The sequence below is a fragment of the Macrotis lagotis genome, chromosome 3 (genome assembly GCF_037893015.1).
Source record: "Macrotis lagotis isolate mMagLag1 chromosome 3, bilby.v1.9.chrom.fasta, whole genome shotgun sequence".
In the NCBI taxonomy this organism is placed as follows: domain Eukaryota; kingdom Metazoa; phylum Chordata; class Mammalia; order Peramelemorphia; family Peramelidae; genus Macrotis; species Macrotis lagotis.
In genome coordinates, this window is record NC_133660.1 from 40,947,794 (window position 1) to 40,969,338 (window position 21,545).

General features: G+C 36.5%; 1 protein-coding gene across 1 annotated transcript in view; it reads left to right on the forward strand.

The window, feature by feature from the left end:
* FRAS1 (Fraser extracellular matrix complex subunit 1) overlaps window positions 1–21,545 on the forward strand; it is a 502,816-nt gene that overhangs the window by 421,555 nt on the left and 59,716 nt on the right. Inside the window, exons 50-54 of the mRNA XM_074231550.1 lie at window positions 612–839; window positions 7,293–7,406; window positions 15,435–15,585; window positions 17,397–17,556; window positions 20,811–20,979. Coding sequence (XP_074087651.1) covers window positions 612–839; window positions 7,293–7,406; window positions 15,435–15,585; window positions 17,397–17,556; window positions 20,811–20,979 — 822 coding nt within the window. The remainder of the gene's footprint in view (window positions 1–611; window positions 840–7,292; window positions 7,407–15,434; window positions 15,586–17,396; window positions 17,557–20,810; window positions 20,980–21,545) is intronic.

Below are 21,545 nucleotides of genomic sequence, written 5' to 3' on the forward strand. Positions count from 1 at the left end.
GGTAAAAAGAGGGGTCTCAATATCCAGAACCATGGAATTTATAGTAAAATTTTCAATTAGGATGTTAGGAATATGTGATAAAAACTATTTCCTTCATTATTTATGTCATTTTGGGGGGAAATCATGAAAAATAAACACATTTAATAAAGACTTGATGAAAAGATATTGATTCATTGGATAGAGGGTTAAGGTGATGTCTTAGGAAGTTTAGTTGTAGAATCTGGGAATGAGAGGTTGTAGGGGGAGAAGACTTAGGGGCATTGGGTAGCTTCCTTTTTAACTATCTAAAGACTGTTAGACAGTAAAGCAACTTGAGAGCAGGTGCCTTCTTTATTTTTCATTGTATCTATCACAGTGTCAGATTCATAGTAAAAAGTCAGATTAAAAGGGTTTTGAACTCACCATTGAAAGGACTAGACTGAATTTTCTGGACAAAGAGAGGATAGCTAGTGCCATTTTTTCTTGCTTTCCCTTTTTTATATCTAAAAGGAATTCTCAATGTCCCCTTTACAAAAAGTGGACTTTTTTTGATCTCTGGATAGCTTAGGAAAAGCAACATCTACTCACTGAGCTCTTTTTCTCTTTCCCTCCTCCTTTACATTCCTCCACAGGCAGAATCTGTCACATTTACCATAGTTCAGCCCCCACGACATGGCACTATTGAACACACCAGCAATGGGCAACATTATCGCCAGACCTCCACCTTCACCATGGAAGATGTTTACCAGAACAAGATCAGCTACAGCCATGATGGCAGTAACTCTCTCAAAGACCGTTTTACCTTCACTGTTTCTGATGGGACAAATCCCTTCTTCATTGTTGAGGAAGGAGGAAAAGAGGTAAGAGGGAGAAAATCTGACCAAGAATTCTAATTATTAACCCAAAGCTTTCTTCTCTCTCTTTCCTTCCTTGTGACCAGTACTGTCATCTCTCATGGCTATGGGCTCCTTTTCTTCCCTTTGGTGTAACCCTCCAACTGCATAAATCATTCTAGAACATATCTTCTAAAATCAACAGAGGAAGTAATAAGCATGAAACTAGCAAATTTCCTTCCTTCAAACCATTTTTCAGTAGTAATTATAGTGTGTTCAACAAGTCTTCACTCTATTTTTAGCTGGTACCCTGTGGACCCATCACCTTTTCTCAGAGGAAACTCCCTCTTTGCATTTCTGGATATGACATAGAAGAAGCAGTATTAGTAATCCCTAGGATCATTTTCCCCAGTGCCATCAAGAAGACATGATGACTTATTTGACTATTCTTCAGTTTAGTTCAGTGAATGACTTTGTTTCACTCCTCTCTTCTTCTGTGACTTTTGATGTTGTTGAAAATGGCACCTTTCTCCTGGGGCCATGACACTGCTCATACTATTTCTCCTCCTTCCTGTTTGTTCTTCCTCCTCAGTCTCCTTTGCTTATTTTATGTTTCTCTTAACTCTAATTCTCTGCCCTGATTCCTCTCCTCTTCTCTTTCTACAATCTCTCGCTTAATAATCTCATCATCCATCCATAGATACATGACATCCACAACTTTCTCCCATATTCATCATCAGCTGCTTATTGGCTATTTCTATTTAAATGACCTCTGGACCATCTTAAGGTTTGCTTATCAAAACTAGGAATTATCATCTTCCCCACTAAGCCTTTACTTTCTTTTACCTTCCTTATTTCTGCTGAGAGTACCAGTCCCAGTTTACAATCTTGCAGTCATCCTGACTCTTCATGTATATGTATATATATATATATGTGTGTGTGTGTATATATATATGTATGTATTCAGACAGTTGATACTCCAGTCCAGGTAATGTCTCACTCTTGCCCCTTTCTCCTTCTCTCATCTAGTTCCCATAAACCTGTCAAAATAATTTCCATCAAGCACAACTATGTCCCTCTCAGTTACTTAGAAAATAAAATCTAACTTGATATCTAAAACTTCCATAATCTGGCTTCAGCTCATTTTCCCAGGCAAACTCAACAAGTTTTTATCAACCCATTGCTAATGTTTTCATATACTACATTATATTCATATATTGTATACTATTTGTTATCATATACTCTGTTATATACTGTGCTATGAATTTATTTTTATATATTATATACTTTATTAAAATCATATAATATATTTTACATATTATATTATTAACCCAATGGGAATAAGGAGACTAAAGATAAAAGTTTTTGTCCTTGAGGATCTGACATTCTATCCAATCACATGATTTGACTGAAAGGTGCTAAGAATACAGATTGTATATTTTTTATTGACTATAAGAAAAACATATGATTGATTCATTGGATCAAACATTTTATTCAGACTATGGCAGGCTTATCTTTTTTATTTTCAATAATATTTTCCTTTCCCTCAATTGCATGGTAAATCAATTTTAAATTTATTAATTTAGAGTCCTAAATTGTATCCCTCCCTCCTTTCCTCTGCTCCTCTCTGTAAGACAGTAAGCAACCCTATTATAGGTTAATAAATGTGTAATCATGTAAAATATTTCCATATTGGTCATTTTGTATAAGAAAAGAGGAAGGAAAAGAAGGAAGGAAGGAAGGAAGGAAGGAAGAAAGAAGAAAGAAAGAAAGAAAGAAAGAAAGAAAGAAAGAAAGAAAGAGAGAAAGAAAAAGAGAAAGAAAAAGAGAAAAAAGAAAAGGAAGGGAAGGAAGGGGAAAAAAGAAGGAAAAAAGAAAAACACTCTGTTTCAGTCTTTAATAAAGAAGATATGCTTCAGATCTGTCTCTGGAAGTGGATAGCATGTTTCATCATTCATCCTCTGGGATTATCTTGGATTATTATTATTATTGGAGCAGTATGATGATGAGCTGAGAATAGCTAAGTGATTCATATTTCTTCATTGAACAGTATTGCTGTTACGATGCACATCATTCTCCTGGTTCTGTTCACTTCACTTTGTATCAGTTCATGTAAATGTTTCCAGGTTTTTCTGTGCTGCTCATCATTTCTTACAGCCCAGTAATACTACATTACTATCACATGCCACCACTTGTTCAGTCATCCTCTACTGGTGGGCATCCCCTCCATTTCCAAAGCTATGGAAAACTTATCTTACTTTCCACTCCTTCCTAAACTAGTCTACTCATGTTTCCCAATCTCTGTGTCCCTTTTCTCCCCTCTGAGCTTTTAAACACCCTTCTCATCTCTACCTCTACCTTGAAGACTCAGCTCAGGTACAAGCCTTTTCTGAACTCCCTAGCTATTAGTCTTCTCCCCTTTCTCAAACTATCTTGAATTTCCTTCCCCAATGATGTGACAAGTCCACAAACATTTATTAAGTGATATGTATTGTATTGTGTTGCCTTATATTATGCTATATACACTGTTAAATCTTGCAAGAGAACATAAACTGTCTGAAAGAGCGTAGCATTTTTTTTCTTGTGTTTGCATCCATTGTATGTGGTACAATGCCTTACCCTGTTTAAGTGCTTTTTTTTTTACTAAGAGTTTGTGTATGTGTGCATGTGTGAAATTAGTCTGCATTTGCTTCAGTGGAGAACATAACAAGGGAAGGAACACCTGCTGTATCTGTGTCGAGCAAGAAGCCTGGGAACGGGTTATAGTAGGTTAACCTTGTGTTCCAGTAAAGTCTCCTGGGATGCTCTCTGCTATTTGAACACCTGCATTGTCATTCCTGATCAATCATTGGTTTCATTTCCCCTTCTCTCCTAGTCTGCAGTTTTTCCACATTTGGCTTGTTTTTCAAAATATCAGAATGGCCCAGTATGAGGCAGTGAGGGACCTATTTGCCCTCTAGTTAACAAGGGGATAATAAACAGGTCTCTGGAGTGATTCTGGGAAAGGAAGAAGGAAAACTAAAAATCTGATTGCTCAACATGTCAGTAAGATAAGTCATTCTGTATAGCTTATAATCATATCATCCCTTGGCTTACTTCGATACCTAATCTGTGATCCGTGGTGTTTCACTCCCAACCCATCCCCATTTTCTTATACTGTGTAGGTGATTCTTGTCAATATTTATCCAACATGCTCTAGGTCTTTCTTTAGCTCTCTCTGAATTATGTAGCTACTATTGGAGCAGGCTAGTTGAGCCAAGTCAAAAAGCATTGATTTGGCCTCAACTATATTACAGGGACTGTAATTACAAAGGCAAAAAAGTAATTCTTTCTAGATGTCTGTCCCATGAACTTTTTCAGTCCTTCATCTCCCTAATGATAACCTTCGAGTCATTTCTCCTATGCAAATCTTAGTATACTATAGCCTATTTAAATTCATCATAGACCTCTGTCTGTTGCCCTTTGGGTGACTTACAACTTTAATGCTTTTCAGACTGTGTAGTGTGTGAGGTCTCATAGCTCTGCAGTATCACTGTGTGAATAATGGAATTTATTAAAACCTCAGTGCAATTTTCCTAAATGTAATCAAGTCCAGTCTCCTTCTCCTGTTGATTCTGTATCACCTACAGTATCTGGTCCAGATCTCTTCCATGACCCTGGCTAATACAACTTCATCTTCTATAGTCTCCCTGGGGTTAATCAAAAGATGATTAAATAAAATCATCTTTATTGTTCCATTGTTCAAGGACTCTTGCATGATTTTAATATATACATGTGAAAGATGCTTGGAGAACTTTTATGACATCTTGTTCTACTGAATTAAGGGCTTTTATTTTATCCTCACACTATAAGGATTGTGACATCTTGTAGGCTGTCCTTTGGTTAGTTATGTGACTTCAGAGCTTGCCAAAGTCTTCTTCATCTCTTTTCATACTTTCAGGGAGGAGATCCCTTCTAATACATATCTGAATTATGCTTGTTAAAATTTTAGAAATATAGGATGGTAGATATATGATATTTTCTTGATGATTTTAATCAGTAATAATCTCTTTTTTTTAAAAACAAGATTTCAATTCCCTTCTTTCAAATATCTAGAGCAAGGGTGGGGAAAACTCTGGTCCTTAGACTGTAATGGTTTGTTGTTGCCAAGGTAACCATAGGTGGGGGGGCTAAAAATTCAGTTAATCTAGGAACGTTTTAGGAGTGAATTAATTAAATGTTTGATCACATATAACCCATGCATGATATTAAATATCCAAATGAACCTTGGCAGAGAAATGGATCCGTACCTCTGACCTAGAGAATTCGTTCCTCAGTGCTCTCAAAATTGAATCTTAACCTAGGACTAATTAACAGATCTTCTCTATATCTTTGGTTTAGTCATACTGTTTTTTGCATTTTTGTTTTCTTTGGTATCACGTCTGCTTCCTTATGCAGCACATTGGGAATGACAATGTTCAAATGGCTTTAACTTTCCTTGATGGAGAAAAGACAGTTAATAAATTCACAGGTATTTTTTCCATCTGTTTATTGTCCACTTTTCATTGTCTTCTATAAATACCCTCAGGATAATCTGGATTAGTTGTGTCTCAACAAACTTAAGCTTGTCTTTCCTTTATTTTTTCTCTTCATTTTGGCAGCTAATTTGCATTCTTTACAATTCCCTAGGAAATTGATAATCATGGATTTCTTTCTTTCTATTCATTTCTCATCATTTATCATCAACAGCTTATTTAAATAGGTCACATTGGAGCTATCTCTGTTCCATATCATATCTTTTCCTCATTTTTATTCTTTCTTACAATTTGGGAATGATTGATGGGGTAGCTGTTGGCACTGTGAGCTAGAGCTGGAATCAGGGATCTGATCTCAAATAATTCCCAGCTGTGTGACCTTGGGAAAGTCATTTCACTTTGTAAACTGGAAATAATAACATCAACTACTTCCCAGAGCTTTTTGAGGATTAAATGAGGTAAGGTGTAAAAACACTTAGGACAGTGCCTGGCAGATTGTAGGGACTATATAAATGCACATTCACGTCTCTTCATCCTTGTTTAATTTTGTTAAGTCAGTGGTCTGTTTGTTCACAGACAATTAAGTCATAAATGACAGTTACTCAGTATTATATGCTGCCTGCTATAAAAGGTTCAGTTTTTTAGTGTGTTTATGTAGCATTGTTTGTTATCACTTTATACAGTGATGGCCTCCTGACCCTTTCTCAGAGAAAATATTTATGGCAAAGAAATAAAGGATCTGTATAAGCCCCAAGCTTTTGCTTTCTCCCATTATTTTATACCTATATCTTTTTCCAAGGCATTTTTCACCAACCCCGCTGGGGCCACTTTCACATTAAAGTATCCAAGAAATAAAGTATGTATGGATATGATTTAGAAGGATTTATCAAGGTTTTATTTTTTAAGAATCTCTCTATCTTCCTTAATACATGTTGGCTCATGAGCAGAAGTTATTTTATTGATGAACTTTTTGCAGATAATTATTTTTAGCCCTACAAGTCAAAATGATCAAATATCCTGTTGGATGGTATTTCTTATCAACTCTGGATATATGTTAAAAGCAAGCCACCAACCTGGAAAGGCCTTGAATCAGTGGAAGGATCTCTGGATTTAGAAGCAGAGTATCTGTGATCAAATCTTGGCTCGGCCATTCGCTATTTGAACAAGTAATTTTCCTTCTCTTGATCTCATTTTCCACATCTGTAAAATCGTGAAATAAGACTTGAGGGTCTCTAAGACCTCTTTCTTCTCCAAATCTATTTATTTAATTTAATTTTTAATGTATTCAAGCAAGCAAGCATTTTCATAGAAAGTTATAATAAAAAAGATGATTTTTCATGAAAGTACAAATCTAGAATGCACACCTTGCTAATCCTTTACAATATACAATAAAAAATATCTAACAAATTTATTTTTTTCTTCCCTCAAATCTATGATCCTCCATATAGACCCTATAAGCCAGCATTCCATTTAGCTTCAGTTTGACTTTGTCTTATGTTTTCAATTAAAATCATCATTTAAATTGCAAACAGAAAGACTGATGATTCAGTTACCCTAGTAGTATGTCTACTCATTGAACAACAATCATGGATCACCTTTTTTGGAGTTTGCATCATTAAATAGTATTTACTCATGGTTGAAAAATGATGAGCTTCTCATGGAAGGTTGTTGTGATTTATAAAAATGGCTGTGTTTATATTTTGATTTTCTCCCTGAATGAAAGTGTCCTTGAATGACACTGAAAGCCACCAAAACCCCAGATGGTTAAAAAAATGGAAAATCCATCCATGTGTATCCTTGATTGCTTTTGTCCTAAACTCTTGTCCCCAACTTACTACTGTCCTTATTACAGAATGCTTCTATGTTCCATTCCCAAAGTGCCACCATTTCAAAAGAGTTCCATTTTCCCCCCATCCTGAATAAGGGATATTTTTGATGTCTATGAATGATGACTTCTCTCCTTTAGATTGTGACAGCAGCACCCCAGAGGTTTCGAGTGGACATCCTTCCAGTAGATGATGGTACCCCAAGAATTGTCACCAACTTGGGCCTGCAGTGGTTGGAGTATATGGATGGACAGGTAAGCCTTTCCTAGCACTCTATGCTTAACTTATTTGTTGAGTCACTCTTTTTCTTTTCTTTAGTAGCTACTCTGATATGCAAAGAGTGATTTCTGGGTACACAGGTGTGAGCTTCCTCAACTCATCAAAAATGTATGTTCTTCTGAAAATGAACATATGGTGAACAACTTAAATCCTTGTTGTCTTACATAAGGAGAAGGCAAAAGAATTTGAAAAATTGTTGCTCTCTTCCTTGATTTAGTAGAGGAAAATAAAGTGTTACTAAATAGAAGAAAGAAACTAAAAATTAGACTAAGAAGTGAAAGATTTTGGGGCAACTAGGTGGTGCAAGTGGATAGAGCACTGGCTCTGAAGTCTGGAGGACCTGAGTTCAAATCTGGCTTCAGACATTAATAATTGCCCACTTGCATGTCCTTGGGCAAGTCACTTAATGCAATTGCCTTAAATAAATAAAATTTTTAAAAAAGAAAGAATTTGGAAAGGCAGAGGAAACAAAAACTAGGGTCAAATAGTTGACAAGTAGAAGACCATGACAAAGGTGAGGAAATGTTGAACCTTTGAACTTTCTGAGAAGGAGGTGGCTTTTTCTGCAGTGAAAAGAATTTGAATTTCATAGAAGAAAGCATCCTCCTATGTCCTATGGGACATAAGGAGTACAAGTAATACTGTTGGGAAGACATTTCTTAATGGTTAAGGACAGACTATAGAGGGACATGTGGCCACCCAGGAGATGGTCAATCCTTTCAAATTACTTGACAAACTTCAGAGATTGTTCAGTACTACTGATATTACATATAAGACTAGATGATAAAGTAATACATTTTTTAAAAGAAAGAAAGAAAACCAAAGTCTATGGAAAAAAAGATGTGTGGTTGAATTGTTTCAGTGATGTCTGGCTCTCCCATTTGGGGTTTTCTTGACATAAATACTGCAGTAATGTGCCATTTTGCAGATATGTGACTGAAGCAAATAGGGTTAAGTGATTTGCCCATGGTCACGCATCTATTAAATGCTTGAGGCCAGGCATGAATTCAGGTTCTCCTAACTCTACAGCTGCCACTTTATTCATTGCACCATCTAGCTGTCCCTAAAGTAAGGTATAATAGGTGAATAGCTATGTGGATAACAGATTAAAGGATGGAAAGTTGTTTAATGGATCAAATTTTTTAACATGAATGAAAGAATTTTTAACTAAAAAAATTATACTTATGTAGCTGGTTTAAGAAAAACTATTTATAAGCTGGGAAGGGTCCAAGGGTCCAGAGGAGGGCAAGCAGAGTGTAAAGGATCTTTAGTCTATGTCATGTGAGGATTAGTTGAAAAAACTGGAGTGTTTAACCTAAGGAAAAGAAGGTTCAAGAAGAACATGATAATTATTGTGAAGGGTCATCATGTCAATGAACAATTAAACCTGTTTTATTTGGGCTCGGAAGGCAAATCAAGAAACAATAGCTGAAAACTGAATAAGGGGGAAAATTCGTTTTGGTGTCAGGAAATACTTTCTGACAATTCAAGTTTTCCCAAAGAGAGATAGGCTGTCTTGAGCAATAGGCTATCCCCATCTTCAGAAATCATCTTCAAACACATCTGTACTATGGTTGCATAATCGTGGATGGCATGTAAACTGTGTATGGGTTGAACTGGGAGTCTCCAAACTCTCAGCTTCTCTGAGTTCTGTCTTCTATCTCTCTTCTCTGAGGCTGCTCAAATCCTGACTTTCAGTCAAATTTATCTCTTAGGGGGCAAAGGAACTGAATGGGTGAACTTTGTTATTGGTTTAGTAGGAGGGGAACCTATGAAAGAAAATCAGGGAATTGTTGAGCAAACATTTTTAAAATTTTTTCCAATTATGTTATAAAAAAATTTTAACATTCATCCACTTGCATATTTATAAGCTACACATTTTTTTCTACCACTCTCCCTTCCTACCCCTCTCCTCTCAGTGGCAAACAGTCTGGTAAAAGTTGTACATGAACATTTCTATTTAACATGTTTGCATATTAGTCATTTTGGCTATGAGGACTATGGGAAAGGAAAGAAAACCATGGGATAGGAAGGAAAAACATAAGAGCAGTTTTTAAAAAGTGAGCATAGCACTCATTCAGATTCTGGGTATTTTTGTTTGTTTTGGTTTTGTTTTTTTCTCTGAATTTGGATGGCATTGTCCATAACAAGTCTTGAGTTGTCTGAACTGCTGAGAGTAGCTGCATCCATCATAGTTGATCAACTCATAATGTTGTTGATGTGTACAATGATCTCTTGGATCTGCTCCCATGGCTCAGCATCAGTTCATGTAATTCTTTCCATACTTCTCTAAAATCTGACTAATCATGGTTTCTTACAGAATAATAATACTCCATCACATTCATATTTTATAACTTGTTCTGCTATTCCCCAAGTGATGGGCATCCCTTCAATTTCCAGTTCTTTGCCACCATAAAAAGAACTGCTATAAAAAGTTTTCGAACATATGGGACTTTCCCATTTTTTATGATTTCTTTTGGATTTAGGCCTGGTATTGGTGTTGCTGGGTCAAAGGGTGTGATCAGTTTTATTGGGTGTAGTTTTATTTGGGCGTAGTTCCATATTGCTCTCCCAGAATGGTTGGATTAGTTCAACTCCATTAACAGTGCATCAATATTCCAATCTTCTTTGAACAAACATTTTAATGAAGAAAGAGAATGCTAAATTTGATCAGATATGTGCAATAGATTTTAGAAAAGCAAGTTTTATGATAGGGTATTGGAAAGGAGAAGGATAGGTATGTGCATTATAGCAAGATTTGAAACAGGTGACTGGGAAATCACTGGGAAGTGAAGTAGATACTTGCTTTTGGACAAGGGTTATTTCAAATCTAACTAGGTAACAACCCAAACAAAGACTCAAAGAAAATAAAAAGAATTTTTGAAAAGGTCTTCATGGGGGGGGGGGCAGCGCAGTGGATAGAGTGCTGACCCTGGGGTCAGGAATACCTGAGTTCAAATCTGGCCTCAGACAGTTAATAATTACCTAGCTGTGTGGCCTTGGGCAAGCCACTTAACTCCATTTGCCTTGTAAAAAACCTAAAAAAAAGTTAATTTAAAAGAAAAAAGAAAAGGTCTTCATGAAAACCTAGAAGATGTTAATTAAGAGATAATGGGAGAGTTCAGATTCAAACTCAGTTCCTTTGATTATAAACCCAGGGCTCTTTCCCAATATATCACCCTGTTCAATTGACTGAAAAGTATATTGGCTAATCAGAGATGATGTAAGCCAATACTCAAGCTCCCGTGTTGTTCACTCCCTTGCAAGCCAGTCTCTTTGCCCTCACCAGTGCTGAATATGAGCACATAAACATTGTTCCTTTGGCACACACTACCCCACAGAATTATTTCTTACCTAAGTATAAGGGTTTTCATCCAGTTAATGGTCCTGCCTTTTTGATTTAATTAAAGAGCAAACTCTGGCTCATGGTGTTGTCTAGAAAGACCTGACTGGTAGCCAGCTTGCACAGAACCACGGAGAATGGATTTTCTTCAGTAAGGACATTCATCCAGTGCCAGTTACTATAGACACTCTCAAAATATTCATCCTTTCTGGTCACTGATTCTATCTATTTAGAAATGCTTTGGGTTCTTATTGTAGTTGTACTAGATATCTATGACTGTTATGGTAATCATAGATGGTGGCTCATGAATGTCTTCATCACAGGTTAAGGAGGGATAATTTAAGATTCACTGAAGACTATGATTTTAAAAAATGTTTATAGAATTCATAATTTATATGGTCTGGGGACCAGAACAAAAAAGCTTCTCTTATCTTGATTGGATTTAAAAAATTAACCAAATGAACATCAAAGGAGGCGGTGATTGCTACGTGGTGATGGCAAAGGGAGCATTTTGCCTTTCCTCCAGTACCAGGATGGCAAGGGGTGTGAGCACATCCATGGCTAGAGAGTTGTGGTCTCAGTGAAAGCTATTATATGAAAGGAGCATGAGAGAAAGAGGTTCAGAATGAAGGAAAGTTTGTTCACTATGCTAGGGTGACCCCAAAGGGGATTTTAGAAAGGATAGACAGCATTGGAATGGATCATGAATTGGAAGGGCTGAGGAGGATATAGAAGAGAAAGTGAGACATGGAGGTTTGTTCTTTGGTCAGTGATTGGATGATACTAAGAGAAAAAAGTGTTGCCAGACAGTCATAGTCATAGTAGATGAATAATGATGCTCATTGTCTCAGAGGATTATTTTGGTTTTGGTTTTTCCTGGGAAAGGTCTAGGACTTGTCACTGCACTCTGTATATGCTAGTGTGTGTGTGTGTGTGTGTGTGTCAGAAATGAGGCTGACACAGTGGGGTCTCCTAGCCTGGCAGCAGGCAGAGTCTGAATACAGATCGCTCTTGATATCCATTTCCTTTAGTGCAGCAAAGGGAAAGATACCTAGGTGGGTGTTGTCAGCAGTTAGAGAGTCTTGGCTAAGCCTAGGATTGATCATAATTTTATGTAAAGGACCAGATGCTTTTAAAGGCATGAATTAACTCAAAAGTCAAAAACAGACTGAAGGAATTGAGAGACATCATAATTGATATTTTATTTTATTTTATTTTTGCAATTACATGGTGTGAAAATTTCTCAACATTCATCCACATGTATATGCACATTTATAAGTTGCAGAATTTCTGGGACGGCTAGGTGGCACAGTGGATAGAGCACTACCCTGGAGTCAGGAGTACCTGAGTTCAATCCCTGCCTCAGACACTTAATAATTACCTAGCTGTGTGGCCTTGGGCAAGCCACTTAACCCCATTTGCCTTGCAAAACCTAAAAAAAAGGTAAGTTACATAATTTCCTTCCATCCTCCCTTCCCACCCCTCTCCCCTCAGTGACTAATTGTCTGGTGAACAAGAATTGGAAGACTTTGGAGTTAATAATGACAAGATAGAAGTAAAGGGGGGAGGAGAAAAGGGAATTAAAACATGTCATTGGTTTTCTCCTTGTCTTTGAGAAAAAAAATTCACCCATACCTGTCAGTAAGGAGCATCTTTGTGTTCCTTCCTGATCACAAACCTTTCTTCTCTTCGATCAGATTTACTGTCTATCCATACTTCTTCAAAGCTCAAAGCAAAAACCCTTTCCCCATTTAAATTCAGTTTTAACAATCAGAATTATTATGTGGGACTTCATATAAGTTATGTGGGACTTAAGTTGAAGCGCAGAGCTCCTTATAGAGCATCTCTCTCTCTCTCTCTCTCTCTCTCTCTCTCCCCCCCTTTCAAAGAAAGCTGACTCTCTAAACCTATATTTCCCAGGATTTCTAAGGTTCCTCAATGGTCAAAATTACAATGGAGGGTGAGAGGAAAGTTCAGGAGTGGAAGCAGTAATGCAAAAAAAATGATATCAAGGAAACATTTAAAAGCATGCAGAAGGAAATTTAGAAGGGAGTATGTTCAGATAACAAGCAGGCCATTGTGGTTACAACCATGCTAAGTTTAATGCAATTTTTGTTTAACTATATGTCTATATTTTAACAGCAATCTGTAGGTAATAGATTCATTTTTACATTTCATTTTTACAATTTTTTCTGATCTTCTTTATACATGGAAATATTATGTTTGTTGATAATTTTCAATTTAATAATGAACCATTTAAATTCTGTTTGGAATAGGTGAAATAACAAGGAAGGAAGGAAGAAACTGCTAGCTTAGGACCAGCAGTTGGGACCATCTTAATAGATGAGAGAAAAAAAGAAAATCCTTAACTCACATTTTTATTTTGTCTTTTTTTGTCAAGGAGAATGATCCTCAGACCAGAAAGGGCAGAACAAAAATGGCTAAGGGAAATTAAAGCCTAGTTTAGGTGAAGAGCTGGAAGAGAGCTCCTGGGTGCTGGAAATAAACTTGTCTTGTGGCCCAGGCAGATTCTCCCCAGGATACTAAGAGAACTTGCAGATGTGATCACTGAACTACTTTTAGTAATCTTTGGGGAATTATGGAGAGTGGAAGAAGCTTTGGAGGACTGAAGACACAGTGGACAGGTTCCTAATTAAAATTTTAAAAAGCACAAAGCTAGATTCTGGAAACTGTAGACAACAGTTTTGCCATAGCTCAAATTCCAGTACAAATGATTAAATATATATTTTGATAAGCATTTTAAGGGAGAAACTATGTTCACACTGATCCAATATACTTCTACCTTTACAAGAACAAGTCATGGAGAACAAATGTTTTTTGGACAAGATTATGAGACTACTTGGTCAGGAGATTGCAGTAGTTATCACGTAGACAGATTTCAGAATGGCATTTAACTAAGGTACACGCAGTATATTTGTGAGAGGGTAAAGAAACATGGTATGAATAATGTATGTTACAATTAGGTGGATTTCTAAAGATAGAGAAATTTTGGTCATTGAATTTTCAGATGACAGAGTCACAAAAGATTGACATTACTTTGAAGGACAAAATCAGGATCAATAAAGATCCTTATGTGTTACATCTAAGAAGATGAAATTTAATGTATAAATATACACAAGAAGTGTGTGTGTGTGTGTGTGTGTGTGTGTGTGTGTGTGTGTAAAGTCCTTCCCAAGTTCAAAAAGCCAATTGTGCCAATCCAAGATGGAAGGGGCAAGACTAGATAACATGCTATTCATGTGAACACAATATTCCACTCCTAAGCCTCAGTTGCTTTATCTCTAAAATGGGAGTTGCACTCTTTATCTCACGTGGTTGCTATTCAGAAAGGATTTTGTAGACTTTGAGGCACTGACTGAAAGTTATCACCCCATTATCCTCATCACTATTTCTCCACTTAGATCACATCTAGAATTTTGTATTGAGTTCTAGACACCTGACTTTAACAGAGACATTGAAGCTGGACTGTATTATGGGGGGGTGGGGAGAAGAGATGCTGTGCTATTCACTTTACAAATTTTATCTCATTTGTGCTTTTAACTTATATTACATGAAAAAGGATTAAGGAAATATATATTTATAATATATATGTGTGTGTGTGTATGATATATACATATTCCTACACCCATATATTTTATTATCATACATGTATGTCTGTATTTAACCTAGAGGAGAAAAGATTCTGCTGTCAAGATTTGGTCACATGATTTTGCCTTAATTTTTCCTTAAAAATTTCAAAAGTCTAAAAGAGAGATTAGACTTATTTTCTATGACTACAAAGAACAAAAGTAGGAGTTGTGAGTTAAGGTTACATAGAGATATTTGTCTTAATATAAGAGAACCTTTTGCCCAAGAATTTGCTGTTGTTCAGTCTTTTTGGTTAAATCTGACTCTCTCTCTTCACCTATTTGGGATTTTCTTGGCAGAGATACTGGAGTGGTTTGCCATTTCCTTCTCCAGCTCATTTTATAATGAGGAAACTGAGGCATATGGGGTCAAGTGAGATGCCCAAGGTCACACAGTAAATATGTGAGGCTGGATTTGACTTCAAGTCTTCCTGATTCTAGGCCTGGTGCTCTATGCCCAGTATTACCTCACTGCCCAATGCCTAAGCAATGGATTATCTCATGAGCTAGCAAATTTCTATATAGATGCAAGGCTTTCATCATTAGTTATCATGGAAGTTGTAAGAGGCATTTACAGATCAGTTGTCATTAAACTGTATAATTTCTCATATCCCTTCCAACCCTGAGATTCTACCATTAATGAGCAGCTAAGTATCTGAATGAATATAATCATGAGCCCTCCATAGAGTAGTAGAGAAGAAGGAAGGGAAGCTTTATTAAGTGCCTACTGTATACCAGATGCGTTACATGGATGATTTCATTTAATCCTTACAACAATTTTAGGAGTTGGGTAGTATTACTATCCCCATAACTGAGGCAGGCAGCAGTCAAATGACTCGGACAGAGACACACAACTAGTAAGTTTCTGAGCCTGGATTTCAACTTTGGTCCTCCTGACTTCAGATCTGGTGCTTCTATCCATTATGCCACCTAAATACCTTTAAAGAAGAGGGAAGAACCCTGTTTAATTCTTGCTCTCTCTAACAATAGAATTTTGGGTGTTTTTATTCTAGGCAACCAACTTGATCACCAAGAAAGAACTGTTGACCATGGACCCAGATACAGAAGACAAGCATCTTGTCTATGAAATAACAACTGAACCCAGGCATGGCTATGTAGAGAACAAACTTCACCCTGGCCAAGCTGTCCCAACTTTTACCCAGGGTAGGCAACTGGAGGTCAGGAATCTCCATGTCCCCCTGCCATGTCTCCTTAGGATCCTGGATAAAATAAGGAAAGATGTTCCCCATCTGTCAACCAAGTAGCCTCTTGGCCACATAATTTATTTCAGAACCTCTGATGAACCAATTTATATACTCTTATTTTTTCCATTTCTCTGTAACCTTTACCTGGATCCAATGTCCCTCCTTCCCCTCTCTTCCAATTACTTTATGTAATGATTATGCTTGAGAACATTATTTCTATCCTCAGTTCCATGAACTTAAAAAAAGATAACTATTTTAATAGAAATAATTTCCTATTATGTATTTAAAAGCATTATACTGAGAAGGGACCCATAGACTTCTCCAGACTGTAGCCAAAAGGGTCCACATTACACAAAAGATAAGTCCAAATGTATGCAGCAAGGACCTCATATCTGGGCTTTGGGAATTTATTTCTTGCACATTCATCTTTTGTATCTTTCCCTTTGTTTACCATGGCGTGATTTAAAAGATATTTTTGTTCTCCCATGAGGTTTATTTTTCTGCTTAACAAAAAGACAAATGATGTGGATTTTTCCACTCCTAAGAAAAGCATTTTTTAAAAAACCAAGTTAAAAAAAACACAAATGGTTTATTAAAATTATAAAGCATTTTATGATTTCTTTTGGAAATAATACTTTAAAAATTATTTATAGCATTCTTTTTTAAATTTTGAGTTCCAAATTCTCTCCCTCCATATTCCTTCCCACCCATTGAGAAGAGAACCAGTATGATATATTTTATGTGTGAAATCATGCAAAAACCTACATTCATATTAACCATGTTCCAAAAAATAAACCAAAGAAAAATAAAGTGACAAAAATTATGCTTCACCATGTAATTAGGGTTCATCATTTCTCTCTCTGTAGGTGGGTCACAGTTTTGATCATGAGTTATTTGTAATTAAAAACAATTCTTTTAAAGAAACCTTAAAATTTTCAATTCAACAAATATTAAGTATCTCCACAGAAATGATGTGGAGTTTATAAAATTTTAAGCAAAGCATTTTATAATCATCTTTTAAAGCATAATACTTTTTTAAAAACACATGGTATAGATTTTTTAATGTTAAGAAAAGCATTTTTGTAATTTCTTTAAAATAAAAATCTTTTCAATAACCCTTTACTTTTTAAGATAAGCATTTCACAATCACTTTTTATTATTCACTCAACAGAAATATTTTCATGTTCTTAGTTCTTTCCAGAAGATTTATTAATCACAAAATTCTATATATTTAGTACTGAGAATAAGATTTTAAAAAAGGAACATGATGCCTGATCTCAAGGCCCTTATATTTTAGGCGGAAGGGGGTTCAATATGACATTTACTAACTCGAGTGTAAAAAGCATAGATACAAACAAAATACATTAGGAAAATTTGAGAAATAAGAGAATCTTTTTAGTTTAGGGAGATAAAGTAGGAATGGTGGTGGAAGTAGGGAAAAGTATTGTAGTTCAGGAAAGGCCTAATGGGGAAGGTGGTGGTTGAGCTGAATTTTGGAGAAAGGTTAATAACTCTTGTTTTATGGTATTTTTTCTTCTCTCCTGATTCTATGATCCCCATCACTATTAGCTGAGTCCCCTCTCCCCCAAACTATTACTATTTTGATTTTAAAATTCTATAGAATCCTTTTTTCTTTAAGAACCATTGACCTTTTGTATAAAATACTCTCCGTAAATCATCCAAGGAAATAGACTTGAGCATTTATTTTTTAGGGGGGGGGTGTTGTCAATCTATGCTTGAACTGACTCATTGGCCATCTTTTCTGCACAGAGGATGTGAACTTGGGCTTGATACGTTACGTGCTAGATGAAGAGAAGATCCATGAGACAATGGACAGTTTCCAGTTCCTGGTAAAAGACAGCAAACCCAATGTGGTTAGTGACAATGTCTTCCATATCCAATGGTCCCTGATCAGCTTTAAACATACCAGGTACAAATATTGTTTTTGTTTTCCAAAATTGAGAAATAACTTCAGGTAGACTTGGAAATCAACCTTAAGCCAATTAGTCAATCAACATTTTTAAAGAGCCTACTCTGCATCTGGGACTGTACTAAATCTTCTTACGGGCATCCTTTTCATGAGACATTCACAGGATTTTTTTCCCCATGTATATAAGTTTTTGATAGCTCAGGGACAGAGTGTTAGACCTAAAGAGAAAATGTCTCTGCATCTTGAATTCAAACCTGGCTTCAGACATTTACTAGCTATGTGACCCTGGGCAAGTTACTTAACCCTATTTACCTCATTTTCCTCATTTGTAACATAAACTGGAGAAGATAATGGCAGTTTCTCTGCCAAGAATATACCAGAGAGGGTCTCAAAGAGTCAGACCATAGGCTTTGTTTAGAATTAATCTATTAAAACTGTTTCAAGGGGCAGCTAGGTGGCATAGTGGATAAAGTACCAGCCTTGGAGTCAGGAGTACCTGGGTTCAAATCCGATCTCAGACACTTAATAATTACCTAGCTGTGTGGCCTTGAGCAAGCCACTTAACCCCATTTGCCTTGCAAAAACCTAAAAAAAACTGTGTCAAAGAAGATCTTATGACCTAAAAATAAGTACCAGCCTTTGTGGTTAAGGCTTGAGAGAAAGTAGAAAAGCACTATGTCCTTAATTAAACTGTCCTTCACATTCCTCTGTCCTTGGTGCTGAGTCTTCAAGATTTGTGGAACTGGGGTGAATTTTGAGACTGCAAATACTTCTTTTCCTCTATTATGGCAATAGAAGAACAGGGAGGTATGCTGATTAATATGTAGGAAGCATAATCCAAACCTTCCAGAATGAATGAGAAATTGTGATGTTTGAATCATTTTCCAAGAACAGTATTGAAAATGTATACTTGCAAGCACTAAGTGTGAAATCAGAATGTAAGGAAATGAAACTTGCAGAATAATTAATGCCATGGACTCCAGATAAGACCTATATCTTTCATCCTCATGATGCATTTACAGTAGAGCAGCTCACAATAGAATGCATAATTGAAACTCTGCAATATTGTGCTGTTATTTGATCCTTTGGTATACTTCCTCCCGAATGATGTTTGTTCTCCTGAATTAAATAAAATTGGTCACTGGGAGAAATAACAGTATTTGGAGCATTTTGTATAGTTAAAAAGCAGTAGGGGTTGTAAGGAGGTGAATGAATTCCCCAAGTGTTTGTTCTCCAGGTGAGTGCTCACCGGGTGAATCCCATAGCAAACATTCTTGGGTCATCTCTCATGTAGTCCTCAGAGGTGGATTTGAAAGAAACAAGCAAAGTATGATCAACATATTTGCCTTTGTTACCAATATAATATAAAAATGAAGAAAAGGCACCTATTTCATTTTAACTTTTATCCTCTAGTAAATAACATAATGTCCCTCTTACAAAAAGGGTATTAAAAAACCACTACTTAAAACTCTGTTGTAAAACTCCAGCTCTCTAAATATTTAGGCTGTTTAAAAGCTCCACTTAGCTTTTCTCCATGTCTCAAGTTTCCCAAGGACCTTTCCACAGCTCCCATCTGGTTTGCTCCATGTTGTTCCTTATATGTATCAGAGGAAACATGTTTTATTAGTCATTTTAATACCTTCTAAGTAACCCCTGGACTCAAGCTATGATGCATTTTCCCTAGGACAAAATAACCCTCAGTTTCCCAATCTCCTCTCAGCATAGTGCTTTAGAACATCTCTGTGTTGTTGTTCAGTCATTTCTGTCCCAAAAGAGATGGAGAAAGGGACCAAAACTTCCCCAGGGCAGGGAGGTCCATCCTTGTAGTAGACGCTAACTCTTCATGACCTCATTTGAGGATTTTTTTTCCCCCAAGGATGTTTAGAATGGTTTCTTGAGGGAGAGGGGTAAGAGGTTAAGATAGGCTTCAGGCAGGAAGCAGGAGATTGTGTTTGAGTTGGTTCTCAAAGGAAGAGAAGGACTCCATGAGTCAGATCTGAATTCAAGTTCTGTTTCTGACTCCTACTGGCTATAATTAAGCACCTACTGTATATATGAGACACTGTGCTAAGCAATGGGGATGAGACACAAAGAAAAGCAAAAGACAGTGCTTGCCCTTGAGGAGCTCCTAATCTAATGTACTGTCAAACAATGAGCAAGTAACTTAAGCTCCTAGGGAGTTTCCCCTAGGGAGCTTCAATAATACAACAATTTATGTAGTGCTTGCTGTATACCATACTCTATGATAAGTGCTTTAAAATTATTATCTCATCTGATTCTCACAACAGCCTTGGAAGGTAGGTGATGTTATCACCCCCATTTTACAGATGAGGAAACTGAGAGGAATGCAAATTAAGTGACTTGCCCAGGGTCAGACAAAGTAGGTATCTGCAGCTAGATTTGAACTCAGGTCTTCCTGACTCCAAGCCCAGCATACTCTCCACTGTACTACCTAGCTGCCTGTACCAAAAGAATCACTGGTCCAATTTTTTTAATCATTTAGAATGTTCATAATTCTTTTTCTTTTACCAAAAAAAAAGTTTATTTTCACTTTTCTTGAGAAAAGGGAATGCTCCAAGTCTCACAAAGGTAGTGAAGATCAAGGAGCTGCCCAGAATTGACAGTCAAGCAAGGTTATATGGCCTAACTTGATCCTCATCTCCTCCCTATTGTCCCTCTCTGTCGATTCATTAGTTAGTCTTCAGTTACATTCCACTTGTGAAAATCTACCCCAGTAACAAAGAAAAGAATGAAAAGGTTTTTTCCATTAACAATGATTTATTGATTTCTTTCCATAGACATTTCAAGAACTACTATTTCCTTTTCACTTTACTGTAAAACCCTGAACTTCTAGTTTTGCTCTCTGTCCTTTGTTCAAATTTCTTCTATTTCTTTCTCATGTCTTTTTTTTAATTTTAGAAAAGATTTATTTATTTTGAGTTTTACAATTTTCCCCCAATCTTGCTTCCCCCACCCCACAGAAGGCAGTTTGCTAGTCTTTACATCATTCCCATAGTATGGATTGATCTAAGTATGTGTTGAGAGAGAAATCATATCCTTAAGGAAAAAACATAGTTTGAGATATAGCAGAATTGCATAGTAAGACAACATTTTTTAAATTAAAGGTAATAGTTCTTAGTTCAAATAGTCTTTGTTCAAGTTCCATAGAATGTTCATAATTCTTAACCAGGTTTATACTAGCATCTTTTCTAATGATAGGTGAGATATATGGTCACTTGTTTTTGTGTTTCAAGTTACAATGTCAGTGAGAAGGCTGGCTCTGTCAGTGTCACTGTGAAGAGAACCGGGAATCTCAACCAATACGCCATCGTCCTATGTCGCACTGAACAGGGGACTGCCATCTCCAATTCCAACCCAAGCTCAAAACACGGGCAACAAGACTATGTGGAGTATGCTGGTCAGGTGAGTGTAAAAGAATGGCAAGAATCTCATTCTTGATCCTGAGCTGCAAGGATAGTCCTCACTACCTTGAGGAAGTCTGGTCCTTCTCCATCTCTTTTCCTCTGACTTCTCCTAGAATTTCTCTATCTTCTATTCCCTTGTTGTCTGTCTTTACTCTCAGATCCACTAGATTGTTAGATTATCATTTGATATCATAAGGTGTTAAGAATCTGAAGAATTTAGCATTTTTCTGGAGACTAAAAAGACTGTCTTCACATCTTTCTCCTGTCCCCCATCTCAACTCTCAGAGAACCATCTAATTGCTATCCTGTTAACTTACAATTATAAATTAGTATCAGCTTTACTATGGAAATTTTAATTTTCTGAAGACTGACGATCTTTAAGCTCAAAAGGAATAATGGTAAAATCTCAGGGAATGTAAGGGTCAAGGGTACTTTCCCAGTGTCTTTCAAATCATGCTACATAGCTTGCCACCTAAACTACATATAAGTCATTCTCTCTGCTCAGACTTCTGTGAAGAGGGTCATTTTCTCTGTCGAGGGTAATGAGTTATTCTAATCGATGCT